At 36.2% G+C, this 21,545-nt stretch overlaps 1 protein-coding gene across 11 annotated transcripts in view; it reads left to right on the top strand.

Moving 5' to 3' along the window:
* Positions 1-21,545, top strand: part of Cep128 (centrosomal protein 128) — a 340,438-nt gene that overhangs the window by 249,459 nt on the left and 69,434 nt on the right. For 4 of the 11 annotated variants that reach the window (XR_016537579.1, XM_090344647.1, XM_090344646.1 and 1 more), the window contains 3 exons: positions 4,036-4,113; positions 6,614-6,727; positions 14,168-14,276. Coding sequence is in view for 8 of the 11 variants with exons in the window: in XM_090344647.1 (XP_090200773.1) it covers positions 4,036-4,113; positions 6,614-6,727; positions 14,168-14,276 (301 nt within the window). In the remaining 3 variants the exon portion in view is untranslated. Of the gene's footprint in view, positions 1-4,035; positions 4,152-6,613; positions 6,728-14,167; positions 14,277-21,545 lie in introns of those variants that run through there. The other 7 variants (XR_016537580.1, XR_016537581.1, XM_090344644.1 and 4 more) reach the window with 4 other exon arrangements.

Raw genomic sequence — 21,545 nt, 5'->3', positions numbered from 1 at the left:
TCTCAATTTTAAAAGAAAAGAATTATGAAACATTATGCATATTTTCTGGCTTTATGTGCCACAATGTTAATTTTTTTTTTTTCCGGTCATGGGCTTGAGCTCAGGGCCTGAGCACTGTCTTTGGACTTTCTCAAGGCTAGAGTTCTACCACTTGAACCTCAGCACCACTTCCGGCTTTTTTCTATGTATGTGGTACCGAGGAATTGAGCTCTGGTCTTCCTGCATGCTAGGCAAGCACTCTACCACTAGGCCAAACTCCCAGCCCCACAGTGGTAATTTTAAGTGTGCATATACGTACAGAGAGCAAAATCATACACCAGGCAATAAACCTTCTCCCCAAAGTATCACGTAATCCTGAAATCCTATTAGGAGAACTGAGATTCCTGCAAACCTGGATGCATGTCTTCATTACTTCCCATGTTTCTTTTTGTTGTAGGTGCCTTAGAAACCCCAGATCTTTAGCTCACAAGGTTCAAAGCCTGAGCAGGCATCAAAGGACTTGAGATTCTTATCTCCAATTAACCTCTAGAAAACACAAAGTGGGCCTTGGCCTAAGGGTAGGATAGTAGCCTTGAGCTGAAGAACCCAGGCCCAGTTCAAGCCCCACAAAAAAAAAAAAAATAAAATAAAATAAAAGAAAAAAATAAAAGAAAAAAGAAAAAAACCCTTAGATATTTTTTCTTTTTTTTATTGCAATTAATAGAAGGGTTACATTATATTCACCAGATAGAGGTGCATTACTTCACAAATATTGATACCCTTTCTCATGACATGGTCCCCATTTCCCTCGCGCCCCCCCATCTTGATTTCCCCCCTTCCCTATCCAAGGGTTACATTATAATCACCAGATAGAAGATATATTCCTTAACAATCATTGCTACCCCTTCTCATAAAACCCCAGATCTTTAACATGAAATCTTGCTTGCTTGCTTCTTTCCTTCTTTCCTTCTTTCCTTCCTTCCTTCCTTCCTTCCTTCCTTCCTTCCTTCCTTCCTTCCTTCCTGTCATGGAGTTTGAACTCTGGGTCTGGCGCTGTTCTTGAGCCACAGCACCCCTGCTACTTCTGCTTTTCTAGAGGTTAATTGGAGATGAGTCCCATGTTCTTTAGTACCCAGACTGGCTTTGAACCGAGATCCCCATATCTCAGCCTCCTGAATAGCTAGGATTATAGGTGTGAGCCACCATACCTGGCTTAACATGAAATTTCTTTACAATAAATGCAATTAATTTTTTGCTTTGTATTATTCTTACTTTTTTTGTACATTCATTGTCCACCTCAGTGAGTTAAAAGCTTTTGAACAACAGAAAACATTTTATCTGTGTCTGTGGCTTTCTGTGATCTCTCACATCCACATTTGTTAGCTGACTAGAATAAAAGCATGAAGACAAAGGGCCTGTGAAATTGAGAGTGTTTCTGATACTTACCAGTTGTACCTGTATGGAATGTAAAACAAAGCACACAATAGAAATAAGTGATGACAAAGTATAAATATAAGTTAAGAGAGACAGAGAGGTTGGAGTGAGGAGTTTAGAAAACACTGTACAAAAAAGGAACTAAAGAGTTTTCAAGGATAACTTTAAGATATGCCCCTTTGAATATATATCCAAAAGTAGAATAAAATAGTTCAAAACTAGTATGTGAGCACTTTAAAAGCAGAACCATAAAGGTTTTATGCAGTCACTTGGTTGATTGAAAAAAGTTAAAATATTTGCATAATAGCCTGGATTTCACAGAAAGGAAAGAGATTATTTGCTTATTTTGAGAACAAAATGAGTTTTGCATATTTAACCCTGGTTCAGAGAATTACTTCTGAGTAAGAATAATTATAGAATGAAAAATGAAATAGGTTTTGTACTAAAAGTCTATTAAAGACTTTCTGGGGAGAATTTTCTTCAGTGCACAATTTTTCTTTTTTTTGCTTTAAGACCATCAGGTCATTGCTGTGTATTTTATTATTCAAGGGTCAGTAATTTTAGAATAGCTAAAGTTTTTATTATTTAAATAAACATAACCTATATAGTAGCTAGAATTACCTACTTTTCTAAACCTGCATATTGTGGCCCATATTAAGAAAAATGCCATTTTGATGAATTTTTCATACCCATGGAAAAATTAAATGAAAACATTTTAAAGCGTGGCAGTTTAAGTGAGTACATACACAGAAAGGCTAACAATAATATGAATGTTAAGCAGAAGGAACAAAATACTAAATCCTTTAAATAGACCATGAAATAGAAGACTTGATGAATGTGAAGAAATAGTACATTCAACTTTTCAATTCATGATGACAAATTAAGAATGCTTTTCTTCTGTCTACAATCTTTCACACACACACACACACACACACACACACACACACACACACACACACAGTGTTTGAAGAAATAGAAACCCTGTGGAGGATGCTGTGGCTCATACCTGGACTCCTACATGTTTAAGAGTCTAAGAACAAGAAGGTTATGCTTCAAGGCCAACCCCATGCCAAAAAGTTCCTAAGACCTTAACCAATAGTGGAATACAGTGGTGTACATCTTTCTTTCTAAGCCATGTGAAAGGCTAAAAGTGGGAGGATACCAGCTTTAGGATCAAAAAGAAAAATTCCAAAGAATTTGGGTATGATGTATATGTCTGTCATGGGATGGGAAACCTAAAATTTTTAGGCAGATTTTGGTCCAAGTGCTTACAGTGCAGGAAGCAAGATCCTATATAAAAATAACCAGGACATAAAATGGACTGGAGGCAGCAGGTGCCTAGCAGGTGCTCCAGATTCATGGTAAGAAGAAAGATTATGTTTGTTGTTGTTGTTTCTCAAGACTAGTACACTTGAGCCACAGCTCCACATTTTTTAATGATAATTTGGAGATGAGTCTCATTTTTCCTGCATAGGCTGGATTTGAACAGAGATCCTCAGATTTCAGCCTCCTAAGTAGCTAGGATTACAGCTGTGACTGATTTTTAAAATGATATAACTGAAGACAGTTGTGATTACAAGTCACAAATCATTGTTTATATGTGTGTACATATGCATGTGTGTTCTTATACCAGGGTTTGTAGTCAGGACCTGGGTACTATACTACCCTTATTTTTTTTGCTCTCAGCTGATACCCTACCACTTGAGCATAACTCCACTTGCAGCTTTTATTTTTTTTTTTAGTGATTAATTTTAGGTAAGAGTCTTATGAACTTTTCTGCCCAGTCTAGCTTCAAACTTGTATCCTTAGATATTAGCCTCCTAAAGTAGTTAAGATTTTAGGCAGGAACTACCAGTGCCCAATCTAAAATTTACTTCCAGTTAAAAGCTAACAATTATTGCCTTCCTATTTTGGCACTGTGACAGAACTAAGAATACAGAAACTCATATAATACACATTATGCAATCCCTGTTGCAAAGTTATTCCACCACTTCTTATTTTACATTGACTAGGAATAATTTCTGGATTATTCCCTGGTAATGTTTTTATGGGTGGGTATAGTAGGACCAGCTCAGCCAAGACTGTAGAATAAGTAACTGGTTTGTAATTAGCACAGTCTTTTTTTCCTGTCTTAGATATTTACTTTCAGATGTTTCTTCCATCTCTTGAGAATTGTTCCCCATTTTACTCACAACTAAAATATTTGTTGAAAACCATCTCCTTTTTCATAATAATATTTGTGGGTCTCTAATATGATTTAGAGAAAAGTAACTGCAAGTTCTTCTATTTCTCAATATTACCTGGTGGCTTATTGTTGATGTTCACTGAAGCAGATTTTTAAATTAATCTGAATATGAAATGCCCTATAGAAAGTTGCATAGCATATCAGTTGAAAGTAATTATTCAGGAAGAGTTTTGGTAGAAGTCAGTCTTGCAAATACATCTCATAGGTTTTTGGAAGGAACTCATTCTTCTGTTCTTGGAAATATCTGTTCTTATTTGACGTACTCAGCTTGTAGTTTGACTGTGTCTACCAGTGGTACATCTCCACTTTGACCTTCCGATTCTGAACATGCTAATCAATATTTTATAACGTTTGGCTTTCTCTGTTTTCTTTTTCAGAGTACCCGAGTGGCCTTGGACCATCTGGAGTCTGTGCCTGAAAAACTGAGCCTCCTTGAAGACTTCAAAGACTTCAGAGTAAGGAAGAGTTGCCTTGTCTCTTTCACTATGTGTATGTGAGTTAGAACGCTTGTTATCTTCCTGATAGGTAGCAGGAAGGGAGGAAAGACCAAAAGACAATGGGAATTTTAATACCATTTTATTAGAGTCCACTGACATTTGTAAAGTCAGGACTGGACATAATAAGACATTTATTAGCAAAATGAGGAAAATGGAGGTTTTTACCTTACTATGTCCCCCTAAAGCTTTAACAATAATTTTGGGCAACCTAATAATTAAAGGGACATGCACATTCCATTGACAATAGCTTTTGATTTGAAATTTTTTCCCAAACTCCTTTAAAGATATCGTAACTCACTATACTGCGGTATATTATTTTATTAATCAGGTTATTTCATTAGTCAAGCCAATCTGTTTGATGTATGAGTATGTTTCCTAGAAGAGCGGTGTAATATTGCAAATAGCTTTGCTGCCCAGTCTTAGCAGAATAGGTCCTGTTCACCATCTTCATGTGGCTCTTAGAGATACAAATGTGATATACATATTTAGCTACCTTTACTTTTAGAGTGTCAGCGTGACTTGTGTGTGTGTGTGTGTGTGTGTGTGTCTCCAGCTTTAGCAATGGTAATGATTTCTCTTTAGAAACCAGTTATTGAAAGAAACTGAAAATATAACATGCTATTTTTAGATTCCCTTTAAATATAACATTATTTGAGGACATAGTACATAGAAAATAATAACCAGATCTGTCAAAGTCTACATTATCTTTGAAATTGCTTTATCCGAAATCATTTTTGATCATTCAGTTCCTAAACATTTTGGAGGGAAAGAATATTTTTCAGAGTTCACAATTATACTTTGAACACTAAAAGGGAAACTTTTAGCTTAGAAAGGGAAAGGTGTAATTTAGAAAGAATTCTATACACACTATGTGAAAAACAGTGGCTGAACCCATTACATTTCTTTCTAACCTCACAAGACACATTATTCCTATGGGAATGTTGTTTTCTCTAATTTACTAAGGAGGACACTGAAGCTTGGAATAGTAAATTATTTGGAAGTAGAACCTAATTCTGTCTTTGTCCTGTTGCCTCTAAACTTGAAACTCACTGGTTCTATATATAATCTAAAGTCCTCTGTATTTCTTTTTACCAAAAGATGGATTACCAAAGATGAATTCTATTTTGAGAATAAAACTCTTGAAAACACTCTCATTCTGTGTACCATGAACCAGAATGCAGGGACCTAAGATTTTGTCCAAGTTCATGACCTAGGTGTAGTCATCTAATAATATCTCAGAGACAGGTCCCTCATCCATAAAGTAAGGGATATAAACAATGTTAGCTCTGGTTGCCGCTGGCATTGCCATAATTGGTGTGTATGTAAAAATGTATTTCATAACTATATTGATTTTATTAACACACCAAGTAATGGATTCCATAGTTCTTTCATACATCTATGAGGTATAGTTTGTTCTTATTTCTCAAAATTACTATAGTCTTACATGACTGTGAGTACAAACTTCACCTCTATTTTGGTAGACTTGACTTGTTTAAATATGGCTATATTCTTTCTTTTTTTCCCCTCCCTCCACTCCCTTCCTCTCTCCTTCCTTCACTTTCTTCCTTCCTCTTCCTCTCTTTTATACCTTTCTGTTTAACCTCATTTTGAAAGAACAAATGGTAGTTCAGCTTTTACCATCACATGTTTTCCCATGACATAATTGCTAAGATAGAAAGGCAATGATATTGGTTCCAACTCAGTTCTGCAATGGGCAAACAATTCTTTATTTTCATGAACTTCAGTTTTTAAGTTTTTAAATAAAAGCCAGATATTTGGAATTTAACTCTTCCAGCTTGAACCTTCAATAAGATTAAATTTCCTTGAGACTACATGAGGCACTGTCATACTTTCCTTGAATTGTAAAATAGGTCTTCTTCATTTTCTTCCACATTCTTCCCACGGCATGAAAGAAATGTCTAATGGACTATAGTAACTATTTGTTAATTGTAATTAAATTTAGAATTCTACTTGATATAATCCTTAAATAATAGACTATTATTTAAAGATAACTGAAATAAAAGGACTTTACTTTTTTTTTTTTGCCATTCCTGGCCTTGAGCTCAGGGCCTGAGCACTGTCCTTGGACTTTGTCAAGGCTAGAGCTCTACCACTTGAGCCTCAGCACCACTTCTGGCTTTTTTTCTATGTATGTGGTACTGAGGAATTGAACCTGGGTCATCATGCATGCTAGGCAAGCACTCTACCACTAGGCCAAATTCCCGGTCCCTGACTTGTTTTATTTTTATATTAATGTTTATTTTCTTTTTTGTTCTTGGTGGCCATTTTTGCTCTCTCTATATACGTATATCAAAATGCGTAGAGTAGAATCTATTTTTATTTTAATTGTATTTTAATATTTTACTCATTTATATTTTATATTTTATTTATTAATACTTTTAAATTCTAATTTTATTCACCAGTTTAGACCTTTTATTGTTTTCTTTTCTTTCCCCAGGATTTTCACAGTTTATCAGAGAGATCTGATAGGAGATATTCCAAATATAAAACTTACAGAGATTCTCTTCAACAATACCAAGATGATGCCAAGTACAGAACCAAACCCTTCCAAGTAATATTCCGTCTATACTCCTTCATTGAGCTTTACCTGTATGTCTTTATTCACAAGAGCACTTGTGGAAGATTCCTCTTGTATGTATGAAACAGATCAGCAGTGCAATAGCATTAACCAAAGATTATCCTTCTTTTCCTCCTAGGACTTAAATCTTAAGAGAATGCTATTGCTACATACTGTGTTGTTTATTTATGAGTCTTGATGCTTTTGGGTGCCAGTGGCTCATACATGTAATCCTAGCTTTTCAGGAAGCCAAGATAGAAATTGGAAATTAATCTTCAATAAATTGGCCCCAAAAAGCCAATTTGCAGGCATAAATCTCAAGTGATAGAGCATCATCCATGACCTGAAAACTGAGTAAGACATGGAGGCTTTAAGTTTAAGTCTTGGTACTGACACAGAATGAAATGGAGACAGAGATGGAGAGGAGAGAAGAGAGTAAGAAATCTTGAGCTAGGAACCCTGATTGTTTGATAGCTTCAAGATAAGTATGATGATTTCTCTTAAGGTTGTAGCCATTCCCCTCTCAGAAATGAAGTCCTCTAGTAACTGATAGCAAGCAGCAATCAGTACTTTGTAAAATAGAGTCTTGATATATTTCGTCATTCTTCTCTTGGGTATGCAATCTCCATGCTCACATAGAATTAACATACTGGAGCCTGAGGAGGTTTGACTATATTGAAAAGACATACTGACCCAAAGTATCCATGTGGACTAGGCAGATAAGCCAATCTGGCTGTGAATAATTTTTAACCCGGAATATTCTCCCAACTTTCACATTATAACCTTAGGGGTCAGATAGTTTTTTGTTGCAGAGATTTTTTTTATATTATAGAACTTGTAGCCACATTTCTAAAGTCTACTTACTGGATACACCACCAAGTGGTATCATCCAAAAATGTCTCCAGGCATTGCCAAATATCCCCTGCAGGGAGAAACTGTTTCTAGAGAGAACATTGACCTAGAGAAAATCTATCTGCATTCAAATGTGCACTCCATGTCAACTACCAAAAAGAACAAACAATAAAAAGAGTTCTTTGGATTTTATATTCTTGCAAACTTGAGTATTTATGAACATTTGCTGTACTATATATTCACTTATTACAGCTAAATACAATTATTTCTAAGGCACTTCCCTCTTCTTCCTTAGAAAAAAATTGGATAGAATGTTCAGTAGATATAAATACAGTCCTAATTCTTCTAAATCCTCCTAAGTCCCCTTAAAATGAACATTACGCATATTCCAGACCACAAAACTTAGCACCATATATCCCTTACTACAAAGAGGCCTTCTTAGGACTTTGCCTCTGTTACCTTTGTGTTTTATTAGATTATTATTACCTATAGTGGTGACTTTTTTTTGTCTTGCATAGCAATTTTTAAGTTCCTTCATTCTTCCTCCAGCATTGCATACAGTGAATAATCTGTTTTTCTTCTTAAATACACATATATAGATTTAGAGGCAGGTCTGAGTGTCCCATACCTACAATTTCTGCTGCTTGGGAGAAAGGAACTGAAGTGTGATTTGAGGCTACCTTAGGCAAAAAGTTAGTGTTACTCCACTTCCATTAATAAGCTGAACATGGTGCTATTCACATGTAAGCCAAACAATGCCAGAGAAGCCATAGAGAGAAGGATTGTGTTTCTTGACAAAACTGTAAGATTCTATCCAGAAAGTAAAGTAAAAAAAAAAAGTTGAGATGCTGGGAGTTTGGCCTAGTAGTGGAGTGCTTGCCTAGCATGCATGAAGACCCGGGTTTGATTCCTCAGTACCCCACATACATAGCAAAAAAAAAGCCGGAAGTGGTGCTGAGGCTCAAGTGGTCGAGTGCTAGCCTTGAGAAAGTCCAAGGACAGTGCTCAAGCCCTGAGCCCAAGCCCAGGACTGGCAAAAAAACAAAAACAAAACAGTTGAACATTTGCATACCAAGTATAAAAGCCTTATTTCAAACCTTTTTACCACCAAAGAAAGGAGAAAACAGAGAAAGAGAAAAAGAAAGAAAAAGGAAAGAGACAAAAGCCAACTTGGGCAGAAAAGTCTGTGAGACTGTCTCCAGTTAACTACCAAAAAGCCAGAAGTGGAGCTGTGGCTCAAGTGGTAGAGTGCTGCTATCCTGGAGCTAAATAAGCTCAAGGGCAGAGCCTAGACCCTGAGTTCAAGGACCAGTGCACATGTTTACACATGCATGTGTACACACACACACACACACACACACACACACACACACACACACACCCCAAATCACATTTCTAAATTTTTACCCATTTCAATAATTGATATCTAGGCTATCACTAAATGTAGCAGATATATGCCCTGAAATTTTACAGTAGGCCAACAAAAAAACCTGTTTTGTATATTGTTGGATAGAAAACATGGGAACACATTGTGCTGTTGCAGATCCCAATGGTCTTTCATGAAGATAAAGGGACTGCTTCACCTATGAGGATTATGAAAGGCTAGGTTAATTATTTCTAGTTATGTGTGTCTGGAATATTTTAGACATAGAAAAGTTCAATCAGAGCTGCATTGCCGGTAGCTCAGACCTATAATCCTAGCTACTCAAGAGACAGATCTGAGGATCATGGCTCAAATCCAACCCAGCCAGGAAAATCTGTGAGACTTTTTTTTTTAATTCTTTTTTTTATTGTAATAAAAGGGTTACATGATATTTGCCAGATAGAAGGTGCATTAATTCACATACATTGATATCCTTTCACATGTCTTGGTACTCATTACCCTCCCCCAAACCCCCACCCGTCTTGGTTTTCCCCCCTTCCCTAACAAATTTCAAATAACCAAATACAAATAAATTCAATATATCAGATAACAAAGTGAGATACTGTAACAATATGAGATACCCAAGGGACCACAAAGGAGATGAGAGATAACATAGTATCTGTGAGACTTTTATCTCCAATAAACTACTCAGAAAAAGCTAGTAGTGATGCTGTGGTTCAAGTGGTAGAGTACTAACACAAAGAGGCACAAGAACAGTGCATAGACCCTGAGTTCAAGCCCCAGGATAAGCCAAAAAAAAAAAAAAAAAAAAAAAAGGAAAAAAGGGAAAAAAAAAGATTCCAATCAGTGAGCCTTTTTGGAGCTTTTGTCTGATTGGAGGATATTCATATTTTTGTTGTTGTTTTTCTGAATACAACATTTGAACAACATTTACTTTTTAAAAAAGTTCCTGTAAGTAGTTGTACAAAGGAGTTGCCATATAACAAAACAGTTTATGAATATAATGCATCTTAATTGATGCATTTCACACATTTTCACACATCTATCCCATCCAGCCCCTTCACTTTTCTTAATTTTTAGCATTGAATTCTTGACACATTCTCCCCTTCTAGCTCCCCCACCCCAAATTCTCCTCATCATACACTCTTCTCCCCTTGACCCCACCTGGCCTTTTTCCATTACCTGCTTCCTGGTGTTTATTATGTTGAACTTTGATTTTTGCCTTTCTGATGAATTGTACTATTTGAGCTCTCCCTTGAATCCACCACATTTAAGTTACAACATGTTTATACTTGCATACCACCTAATATATTTAGTTATAAACTCAGAAGCTAATTCTAGCTTCCACAAATAAGGAAAAAACCTTCGTCTCTTTGGGCCTGACTCACATCACCTAACATAATTTTTCCAGGTCTTTCAATTTCTTTACAAATGATACATTATTCTTTCTAATGGATTAGTAAAATTTCATTGTCCATATTACCACATTGTCTTGATCTATTTGCTCAATGGGGGGCATCCACTTCTTCGAGCGTTCAAGAGAAATAAACATGCTCAAGAGATTTTAAGAATGAGGCTTGTGATGACAAAGTTCAAGGAGGTATTTAATCAACATCTTGCATTTCACATCCTTATTAGCATTCCAGTTGTGGAACTCTGTTGACAGGCAAATAACCAATATTGGAATAGTATAGTGGTGGGAGGGAGAGGGTGAACAGAAAGTGGGCCAGTCAAGTCTAATGGCCAAGCAGCCAGGGCTAATCTGCTACCTCTTCCCATAGCAGTCAGTGAGGCAAAAATCATCACATTTCTAGAACTTTGTTGAGAGTTTGAGCAGAGCCACCTTCACAATGGTACAAACGTAGTATAATAGAAAATATGATAATGTAATTGTGTGGTAAGCTGACCAAGCTAATTGAACAAAAAGCCTGATCCAAAAGTTTATATGCAGAATTCGATTCAAAGCTGGGTGCAGCACATTTCCCCTGACACTACGTAGACAACAGAAGCATATCATGCCTTCTTTTCTACTCAGTCTAATTGAGTTTCTGTAGGCCATCCTTCTTCTTTGCTGTCCCAGCTGTTTCAAATAGAATAAAGCATCCAGAAACTCAGCCAGCAACACAACATTGCTAATCTCCATTCACAGAGAAAGACAATTCATCCAAGAAATTTCCATTTGTTACGTTTACCGATCCTAAATATATGGTTTTAATTAACAGTGGAATTTTTTTTAGTAAAATCACACAAGGCATATTTTCCCCCCATTCTTTCACCCTGAAAAGGAAAGTCCTGATTTGTAACTTCTAGTTCAAGAGTTGGAATGCAACTACATTTTAAAGACGCAGATGTTTTACTAGATGAGACGAGGCAGGTGAGGAAGCGTTGCTGATGGCTTTCAGCAGTATTTAGGAAAGCAGAATCTGCCAGGGGCCTTTGTCTTATTTGTTGTGAGCATGTGTGTGATACAAATTCATATTTTGCTCCCAGAAGTCAGTTCTCCCTCATGGAATTGGTCAGTGATCTGTTTACACCTTGCTCATAGCAATTAATGGCTGTTAGCACTTTCCCTTTCAAGTTGGCTATTTGTGACTTAAATCTACAACACTAGCTTCTATAAAACATGTTGTGCATAAAAACTCCAGAAAACTCAGGATTGTGGGTGATATATAATTTGTTTTTCTTAATGATTACAAAATACCTCACTAGTGTATGTTTCATCCAACTTTATAGATAATTCTTTGGAATTTTCTCAGCCACCATGGCAGATTTAAGGGAGCTTTAACCCTACAATATCCCAATTATCTCATTTATAGCCCAGCTTTCAGAAGAAATTATAAATAAACTGCCAGGCAAATACATTTCTGTATTTCCCTCAATCCCAACTAATTTGCTATTCTTGGTACCTCTCTTACACAGAGTAGATGGTAAAATAAGAGCACTTGAAGAAAATAAGTGTAACCCTAAGTGAATACTGGTGATAATAGGTACTGTCTGCTTTATTGATTTGCAAATATGCAATAATCATACAATGTAAGTGAAATTGGTAATTTAAATATTTAGGCTGGTCACTGGTGGTTCATGCCTATCATCCTAGCTACTCAAGAGGCTGAGATCTAAGGATCACAGTTCAAAGCTAGCCCAGGCAGCAATTCCCATGAAACTTTAATCTCCAATTAACCACCAAAGAGCTGAAAATGGTGCTGTGGCTCAAGTGGTATAGTGCTAGTCTTGAGCAAAGAAGCTGAGGAACAGAGCCCAGGCTCTGAGTTCAATCCTTAGGACTGGCACAAAAAAAAAGGAAGAAGAAGAAAAAAGAAACTTAGTCATGTCTTAGGGGCTTTAAGAAACCCAGTATGATGTGGAATGGAATATAAAGACAAGGCATATGAAAAATATTAGTAAATACAATTTCTTTCATCCAATGGAATTTTTGCAGTGAATTGTAGCATAAGTAGCTTATTCAGTTCTAAGACAGTAATAAAAATGTCTTTATGCTAAAGATAGAAGAATTGTTAAGAAAATATGTATTATGTTTTGAGTCCCTAATTCACAGTTGTTTCCTGTAAAATCTTTGGCAACATTCATGATCTCTCCTTCTCCCCAGACCCCAATATTTGTTATTCAAAGTAACCTTGAGAAAATACAAATCAATACTTATCCTTCCTCATCTTAACACTCCTGACTGTATTTTAAAAGTAAGACCCAAATCCTAAATGTGTTCTTAACTAACTTGGACCTTACTAGTATCACTGTCCCTATTTCAGTACGCCCAGCAATGTGGGCCTCCTTCAGTATTTGATACATTTCACCCCCTCACATCATTTTTTTTTTGCTTCCTTCTTACCGAATGTTTTATCTTCTCAAACCCTACCCTTCAGTGTTCAGCTGGTGGTTTATATTTAGCTTCATGTCTTTCCCCAAATATCCCGTCTGTGGAATCTTGACTTCATTTCTAAATTTGGTCTTCCTATTATTTACTGTTCTTATAATATTTATCACAATTTTTTCATGATCTTATCTATCTTATAGTTTGTTTATTGCCCCTGTTTTCCTGCAAGCTTGTCATTTTCCTCAATATCTTATTGTTTTTTACCCAGCACATTATAGCCACCAAGCTCACTCACCATTATTAATTTGTGTGTATGTGTGTGTGTATTTGTATGTGTATGGTAATAAGGTTTGAATTCAGGACTACTTGTATCATGCCTCCAGCCTTTTTTTCCGCTAGTTATTTTGGAGATAGGATCTCAAGTTTTTTCCTAGGCTGACCTATACTAATTCCTACCATTCTCAGCCGCCAGAGTATCTAGGATTGCAAGGGTTATTCAGCATGCCAGGCTTTCCCAAATTATTCTTGAATGAAGAGTAAAAAAAAATTACAAAACTTTTGTGAGAAAAATTACAATTTTTATTTCATTGTTTAATAAAGTGCCAGTTTTAATCTATTCATAAAATTATCTATAGTTATCATTCGTAATTCTAGCTAAGATTTAAGGAAGATATATTGATATCACACATGAGAGACCTTTATGTATTTGTTTTTATTTATGTATCATTAACTATTTGTTGAATGGGTAGGAAGATTAATATAATTGTTAGGGGAAGCAGTCTAGGTGCATGTATTTAAAAACATCAAATTGTGTTTTCATTGACTCAATATGTCTCCCTGAGAATTTGTCATAAAGACTAAATCTAAGTATGGAAAGGTTCTCTATTTAAAAATACTTCTCACGGTGTTATTTATAGGAGTAAAACACTGAAAAAAAATCACCTAAATGCCAAGTAAAATAGTGGCTGAGGAAAGCATAGCCTAACTACTAGATAATGTATGAGGAAACTTTGGGCAGAAGGTTAGGGTAACAGGATAACTGCCACAGTGTTTACAAATGCATAGATATAAATAACACCACATTTATAACTGTTAATAATTCCTGTTCACAGAGAAGGAAATAAAAAGATTGGGAAGAAATATGTCATGCTTCCATAGCAATGAGTGATTTTGTTCCATTTTTTTACATATTTTTTTCACAAGCCTAACCTTTTTATCTTTAAAAGGATTATAGTCATGCTACTGTGTTCCTGTATAGTGGTGTAGGCTGTATATGAAAGTCTGGTCTGAGTTTCAGCACATTTAAATAGGTCTCGGTCCTCATGTCTGGTGTCCAAGGAGCTGAACTACTCGATTTCTTCCCCAGGATGACAGGAGGTTCTCGGAAGGTTCCCACGGCCACAGGCTGGATCAGTCATCATCTTGGCAGGTTTCTAGTCGGTTCCCGTCCAGTCCACGATTTTCACACTTCAACTGTAAGTAATAAAGTCTTCTACCAGTCTTAAATTGGATTTAAGAAAATGCAACTCATGGAAAAAGGTTTAAAGCCAGTACATGACAGTAATATTCATGTGACAAGTTTGAGAACATTTTCATTAGTTGTTATACAAATCATCCCTCCAGAGACACTGATAATATCCCACCCTCCTTTACTAGAATATAGATGGAAGTTCCTTTTTTTAAGAGCTTAAACTTTTCAGCCACCTTAAAGTAAATCAGCAAGATAAAAACATTAGTTAAATCAGTTATTTGGAGATTCCAACCAACTATGAATGAATGAGTAAAGTAAGTTAGTTTATAATAAATATTCAGATTATAAAGAAAAAGATATCTGCATATACTTGTTCAAAATAAGAGATATTTGCAAAAAAGAGTATGAGTACTAATGCCCACTAGATTTCACTTTGTGACTCCTTTGAATGTTGTGAAGTCTTTCTCAACATCCAGCTTTGTCTATTCAACCAAGTTGCCCTCCCCGGCATGTTTTTTTTTCCCCCTCCTTTGCTATGCCTATCCTTAAAGAAGGTATCAGACTCTACCACTATAAAGGTGATCTCTATTAAAATCACCCACCATAAGCTATCATTTTCCTTTAAAACCTTTCTCAGAGGAACAGTTATATAGGTTCTTGTTATTTGAGTGATCTTTTGCTTATGGAGTCTTCCCTGTACCAAAGAAGGAACTCAGTAAAGTAGAAGCAGTTTTGTTGTTTTTCACCAGTTCCCTTCTGCATATTGCTTCTAAAAGCTCAATTAATACTCAGCTATATTAGCTGAGTGAACACATGAGTTGTTTCTGAAGTCCATTTTGTATCTACAATGATTGGGATTCAAGTGTATTCTATTGGATTTAGTTGTATGCTACGGGCCTAAAAGATTATACATTACAATCTATAATTTTGTCATTTCAAGTTGCTATATTAGCCAGGTACTGGTGGTTCATGCCTGTTATCCTAACTACTCAGGAGGCAGAGATAGGAGGATCGTGGTTCAAAGCCAGCCTAGGCAGGAAAGTCTGAAACTTTTATTCCTTTTTTTTTTTTGTCAGTCATGGGGCTTGAACTCTGGGCCTGGGTGTTGTCCCTGAGCTCTTCAGATCAATACTACCACCCTACCCCTTGAGCCACAGCACCAATTCCAAGTCTGTGAAACTTTTATTTCCAATTAAACACCAGAAAAATGGGAGTGGTTCAAAGTGATAAAGCAGTAGCCTTGAGTAAAAGCTCAGGAACAGGAACCCAGACCCTGAGTTCAAACCCCATAACTGACCAAAAAAAAAAAGTAGCTATCTTGATATAAAATAATAAGCCAAAAGTATTTATACACAATGGAATTCTATGCTGCTGTCAGAAAGAACGGCATCACCCCATTTGTAAGGGTTTCCCTCATTTGTCATAACCAGTAGAAACCTAGCAGAGATTTACAGTAGAGAAAAACCTAGATACGTGAGGCCATATATTATGACACTAAATTAAAGGACCTCCATGATATAGAAACAAAAGCTATATAATGAGTGATTGTTGTCCTTAATGTACTATGTTATCTCTCATCTCTTTTGCTGTCCCTTGGTTATCTCATATTGTTACAGTATTTTTACCTTGTTATCTGATATATTGTATATATGCTTATTTGGTTATTTGAAATCAGATAGGGAAGGGGGGAAAACATTTTGAGGGGTGGGGGGATAAATGGGAACCAAGACATGAGAAAGGGTACCAATGTTTGTGAAGTAATTCACCTTCTATCTGGTGAATATAATGTAACCCTTCTAAGAATTACAATAAAAAATATATGAGAAAAATATAAGACAAGCAAACAACAAACATTTAAAGCCAAATAAACAGCTGCCAAAACAAAAAATAATAATAATAAGCCAAAGTAAGCCATAAAGAAGTAGATCAGATACAAGGGTTCTTATTTTTACTGATTTATACTCAAGAATTTATTTAATAAATATTTATTATTTCTTATAAGTGATTTTGTTTTCATTATATCATCATTATGTCATTCCAAAAGGTTTTCATTGCTCTTCCCTGTCCTAATCTTTTTACCATGTGCTCTGTAGCAGTATAACCCCCCTGGTGTCTTACTCCAGCAACACTCCTCAATGTGGCTTATACCCAGTTGGATATAGTACTTCAGAATCTTATCTACTCATTGGTCAACTTTTTTCTTTCTCATTAAGCAATGGTAAAGTCTCCCAAAATTTGCTTAGTAAATATGGAAGAAGAGTATAGGAATTATGCATTGTTTAAACATAAGAGTATTCTATGTGTTAAGACATCGAAAGTTTAGAAATAAAAAGCACTATGAAATGCAGATAGAGTCTATTGCTGTACTGCTCCTGAATGTTGCTATTGTATCTTCTACAAGACTCCTTCAAATCATTCCTAGAAAGAAGTAGGCAGAAGGCATTAAGTGGAAAACATCAAGGTTGTTGAACTTTTATTTAATGTGTTAATAGGCAATGAAAGAAAGTATATGAAACTTTATACTCCACCATTTTGTGACTAGTTTTGACAATTTTTCTAGAAATTCTTCACTAGCAGCCATAGCTTTCTATATAAATACAGTAGCTCCAAAGGAAATAAAATAAGACAGAAAAATTACCCATTAAAGCATAACTTGAATATTACCATTTATAAAACATGGGGACCAGAAGTTTGGCATAGTGGTAGAGTGCTTGCCTAGCGTGCACGAAGACCTGGATTCGATTCCTTGGTACCACATACGTAGAAAAAAGCCAAAGTGGTGCTGTGTCTCAAGTGTTAGAGCTCTAGCCTTAAGAAAGTCCAAGGACAGGGCTCATGCCCTGAGCTCAAGCCCAGGACTGGCAAAAAGAAAAAGGCTGAAAATTTAGCTTCAAAAGTAAAACTCTTTATTAATTTGATAAATTAATTCATTGGTTTATTCAGCCTTGTGCATTTAAAATAGCATGCTATATTAGATGTCTGAAAACTTAGGCTCAATGTGAGTACCTCTACATTTTTGAACATAAGTAATTTGTTTTAGTTATAGACATTGTCCTGGAACTTGTTCCTAATCTCCTTTAAACCTCTAAATTTGAAGAGAAATGTCAAGACAAAGAAACAAGTGAAACTTATGGCAAATGGATAATAGTAACAGAGAAGGTGTCCTTGGAAAAGTAAGAGAAAATATTAATTCCGTGAAAGAATTAGTGAGAAGAAACACAGGCTTTACAAATATAATTGTCACAGGACAGAAAAAAGAGTGGAATAGAGACTTAGAACATTTAACAAAGTAGAAGAATGAAGATTAGTACATTAGAAGAGCAAGGAATTTTAGAATATCAATTCAAGTTCAATACATGGTTAATGAAAGTCTTTGGATTGGAGATCAAAGAAAACAGACCAAAAGGATGGAAATGCCATCTTCAAAGGGCTGGCCCAATATCACAACTATCAGGTGCATAGATTGTATTCTGAGATTTGTCTTCACACTATTCCTAGGCTAATTCTTGTTTCCCAGATTCTGTGCCTTCCTCTTCCTTGTTTCACATGTTTGTTAGGGACACAAAAAAGTAAGTGAAGTATGCTGGGCAGCAGTGGCTCACACCTTGAATCCTAGCTGCTTTAGGAGGCTGTGACCTAGAGGGTCACAGTTCAAATTGAGCCTGGCAGAAAATTTTAAGAGTCCATATCACAAAAAGAATTATCAAAAAGGTGGTATAAAGGCACGACTCAGCTGGTAGAATGCTAACCGAGCAAGCAAACTGAGGTCCTGAGTTTAAATCATATTGCAGATTAAACAACAACAACAAAATGGTGAAGAAAATGATTTGGGTATTTATATTCCTGAAAATCACTTTTTTACTCTTGATTGAGACTTTGGCTAGCCATAAAGTTGTCAGTTGAGCATGAATTGCCCTATTGTGTCTTTATCTTCAAAACTCAAATGTTGCTGTGGGGGGAAAAAAAACCCACATGTTTGTCTTGGCCATGGCTTTCTTCCCTCTCTGGCTCTACAACCCTCTCACTCCTGACCTGGAAGTGACAAGAACATTTAGGAGAGTATCTCCTTAACCCAGTGATTTTGTGATTAGAGGCTTTAGTACCTGAGTGGAGGTAATGTTTTATTCTTTCTTGTGGCTGCTTGTATATAATTCCTTTAATCTAGGTAGTTATGGTCTTAACTTCTCCCTACTGAAGAAAGAAAAGAGGAGCAATTCCACTTAGGAAAAACTAAAAAAAAAAAAACTAACAAAAAGATATATGAAAGATCGAATTGTGCTATTAGAACTATTAATCACAGAAATAAAAATAGTTAAAAATAAAATAAAAACATGGATCACTCACTAAACCCAGGATAAAGTATGAAGCAACATTGTCACAGCATATCTCCTTGGTTTATGTGAGCTGTATTTATATAGTCATACAAATATGAACACATGCAAATATTAACATAACTAAACATTCAAAATTCACTATATTGGGAGGATGAGTGAGGAGACATTGGTGGGTGTGAGTGATGTCTAAAGGTTGTACACTACAAAATAGCAATATAGGCTTTATTTCCTTACACACAAAAAAAATGGAGCAAGTACAGAAAAATAAAGCTGAGAGTCCACTGAAGAATTGTAAGATCACGGGGGTAGAATAACAGATTTCTGTATTGATTGCTGTGTGTACACTTCGACTAAAGATGAACATTAGGAAGAGAAATGTGGCTAAGAAATTCCAGTTTTGATATCTTACCAGCAAATATTTAACATTTGTGTATACATACAATATGAAATCAAGACTGGAGTTTCCAGCAGTTTCAGTGCTGTGTAGATACTTGGCAAGGAGAAAACTGTGAACCTTTAGGCAAACGAGTTTGGAGGTCCATAGAGCAGATACTCCCTTAAGCTGTGATTTACCCCTTCTGAGACCCTTTGTCTAGGTTGTGGGTACTGAGGGAGGTGTTCATATTGCTGACTGAGGTGCCCTGTCGAATTGTGACCCAATTCCAGGACAGAATCACTGACCATGGCAAAAACAAAGGAAAATAGGAAAATACTGCATAATTTGTGGTCTCTTGAATGATCCAGCATTAATGGGGGTTTGTTTTAAGAAGTAATTTATGTCAGCTTTGTGTAGGTGGGGTCAATTCATGAAAAGGTGGATTCCTTCTGCCAGGAAGAAGGGAAGAAATGTATAAATTGTACGTTCATATTACCATTGGAAATAGGAACACAGAAATCCATTATTTAAAGCCATAATCACTAGCAAATTTATCCTGGCTTGCTAGAAGTTATGGTCATGAGTCAGGACACTTTTTTAGAAACCCTGGATTCCAGCGCTTTCAGCCCAAAGACAGTGGGGCTTAGTAAGAGAAACTTATAATGTCAGCTTTTGAAACTGTCATTTTTACAATTTATAAGTAGCAATTGACCACTAGTCTCCATGTTTAGTTCCTTTCAGAGGAAAGGAACACAAGCCCAAGACAGGTCTTCCTGCTCAGGGCTGGGACCTGTCTAGACTTAAGTGAGTTTGTAGCAATCTAGTTAGCTTCTAGAAATCTTCAGTCATTTGAAATGAACATGCACAATCTCTGTAGAAATAGTATCTTCAGACCAAAAGTTTAAAAATAAATGCAGATTACAAATTTTGTATAAACCTAAAACTATTCTAAATGGTAACATTTATTAAATGAACAAATCTAAAGAGATCCTTTATTAAGCAAACTGTATTTTAGAATATAATAGAGTTAAAAGACATTTTACTTCTTAGCTTAGTTTACATTGCTATAAAAAGGAAAGTCAGCATTTTCAATTTATGTTTTCAAGTGCCATTTCTGGGAGTTTAATTCCAATGAATGAAAAAAAATGTTTATTCACAGCAAGAATAGCATACTATTTTCATTTCTATAGTATACTTGAAGGTCTCCATGATTAACTGTGAATAGACACTTATTAAAGAATCCCTCCTCAAACTTGGGCAAATTGCAACTCTTTAGGGCAATAAAAATATTGAAGATACTGATAAGATACAAAAATGGTTTCTTGGTCATTAAGGTGTTGTTTCTTTTGCACAATTTGTCTATGTCATTTTACAAGCTCATTTTATGTGACCATATTTTAAGTGTTGTTCACTGGCCAGTTAAAGCTAGATATTCCTAAATGAATGAGTTCTGTTTGTGATTTGACAAAAATACTCAGTAGGCCTGGGCATCTACCCTGAGCATCATAACCCAGGATATGATGAGGACACCTGCTCAGCCATGTTCATTTCTGCACTATTCATAATAGCCAAGCGATGGAAACAACCCAGATGCCCTACTACAGATGATTGGATACAAAAAATGTGGTACACATATGCAATGCAATTCTACATAACCACCAAACAAGATAAAATAGTGGCATTTTCTGGGAAGTGGATGAAACTAAAGCAAATCATGTTGAGTGGGATAAGTCAAGACCAAAGGAACAAAAGGTGCATGGTATCCTTGATATTTTGATATTAGATCCAAACACTACAAGAGCGATGACTCAAATTTGGGTACCAAAGGTTATGGACATGGTATTAGAGACATAAACATACGTACATATTCATAAAAATCTACGATGGGATATACACTCTATAGACATAATGTTATATAGATTGATATGTATCTGTGACATAAAAACCCTCAGCTTAGTTTTAATTATGTTCTAAAATCTATGTGCCAGTGATTGCATATAGAGATTCCTTTCTTGAATACTTGTTTGTTAAACATGACATTTGAAATATGATGTAAAAGTCAGTGTTAAGAAAATCTTTCATAAAAGTACTCAGTAGGTGCTGTAAGGTTTGCTGAAAGGAAACTCCACGCAGTTCAGGAGAAGAGGGTTTATTGCGAGGAAAGAGCAGACTCCTGCAGCCCAAGATGGAGTTGGGCGAGCAAGAGAGCTTAGGGCCGGAAGAGAGAGATTAGATAGGGGGAGGGGTATAGCCACAGCGGAAGTGGATGTGATCTCAGAGGATGGGGAAATACCTCAGTGGAGACCTCCCACTGCTCCCAGGCATGAAAGTTGCCAGGGTTACAGGTGCTAGGTGGAGATTTCCAGGATGCAGGGGGAGAGAGCCAAGGGAAGAAGTCATTTCTTCTAGTCGGACCTAACATTCCCGCCTTCTGATAGTTGTAAAGGGGCGCCGACTCTTTCTGGCTACTTCCTGCTCACAAGGGGCATCGACATTGAGGTTGTAAGGCAGGGATGCTGTCTGTCCAGAAGGAGCAGTAAGAGTTCCATGGTAGGGAACGTGC

The sequence above is a fragment of the Megascapheus bottae genome, chromosome 14, assembly GCF_031878675.1.
Source record: "Megascapheus bottae isolate mThoBot1 chromosome 14, mThoBot2.hap1, whole genome shotgun sequence".
Taxonomy (NCBI): domain Eukaryota; kingdom Metazoa; phylum Chordata; class Mammalia; order Rodentia; family Geomyidae; genus Megascapheus; species Megascapheus bottae.
The sequence above is the reverse complement of the archived record's forward strand: the minus strand, read 5'-3'. Positions and strand labels throughout refer to the sequence as shown.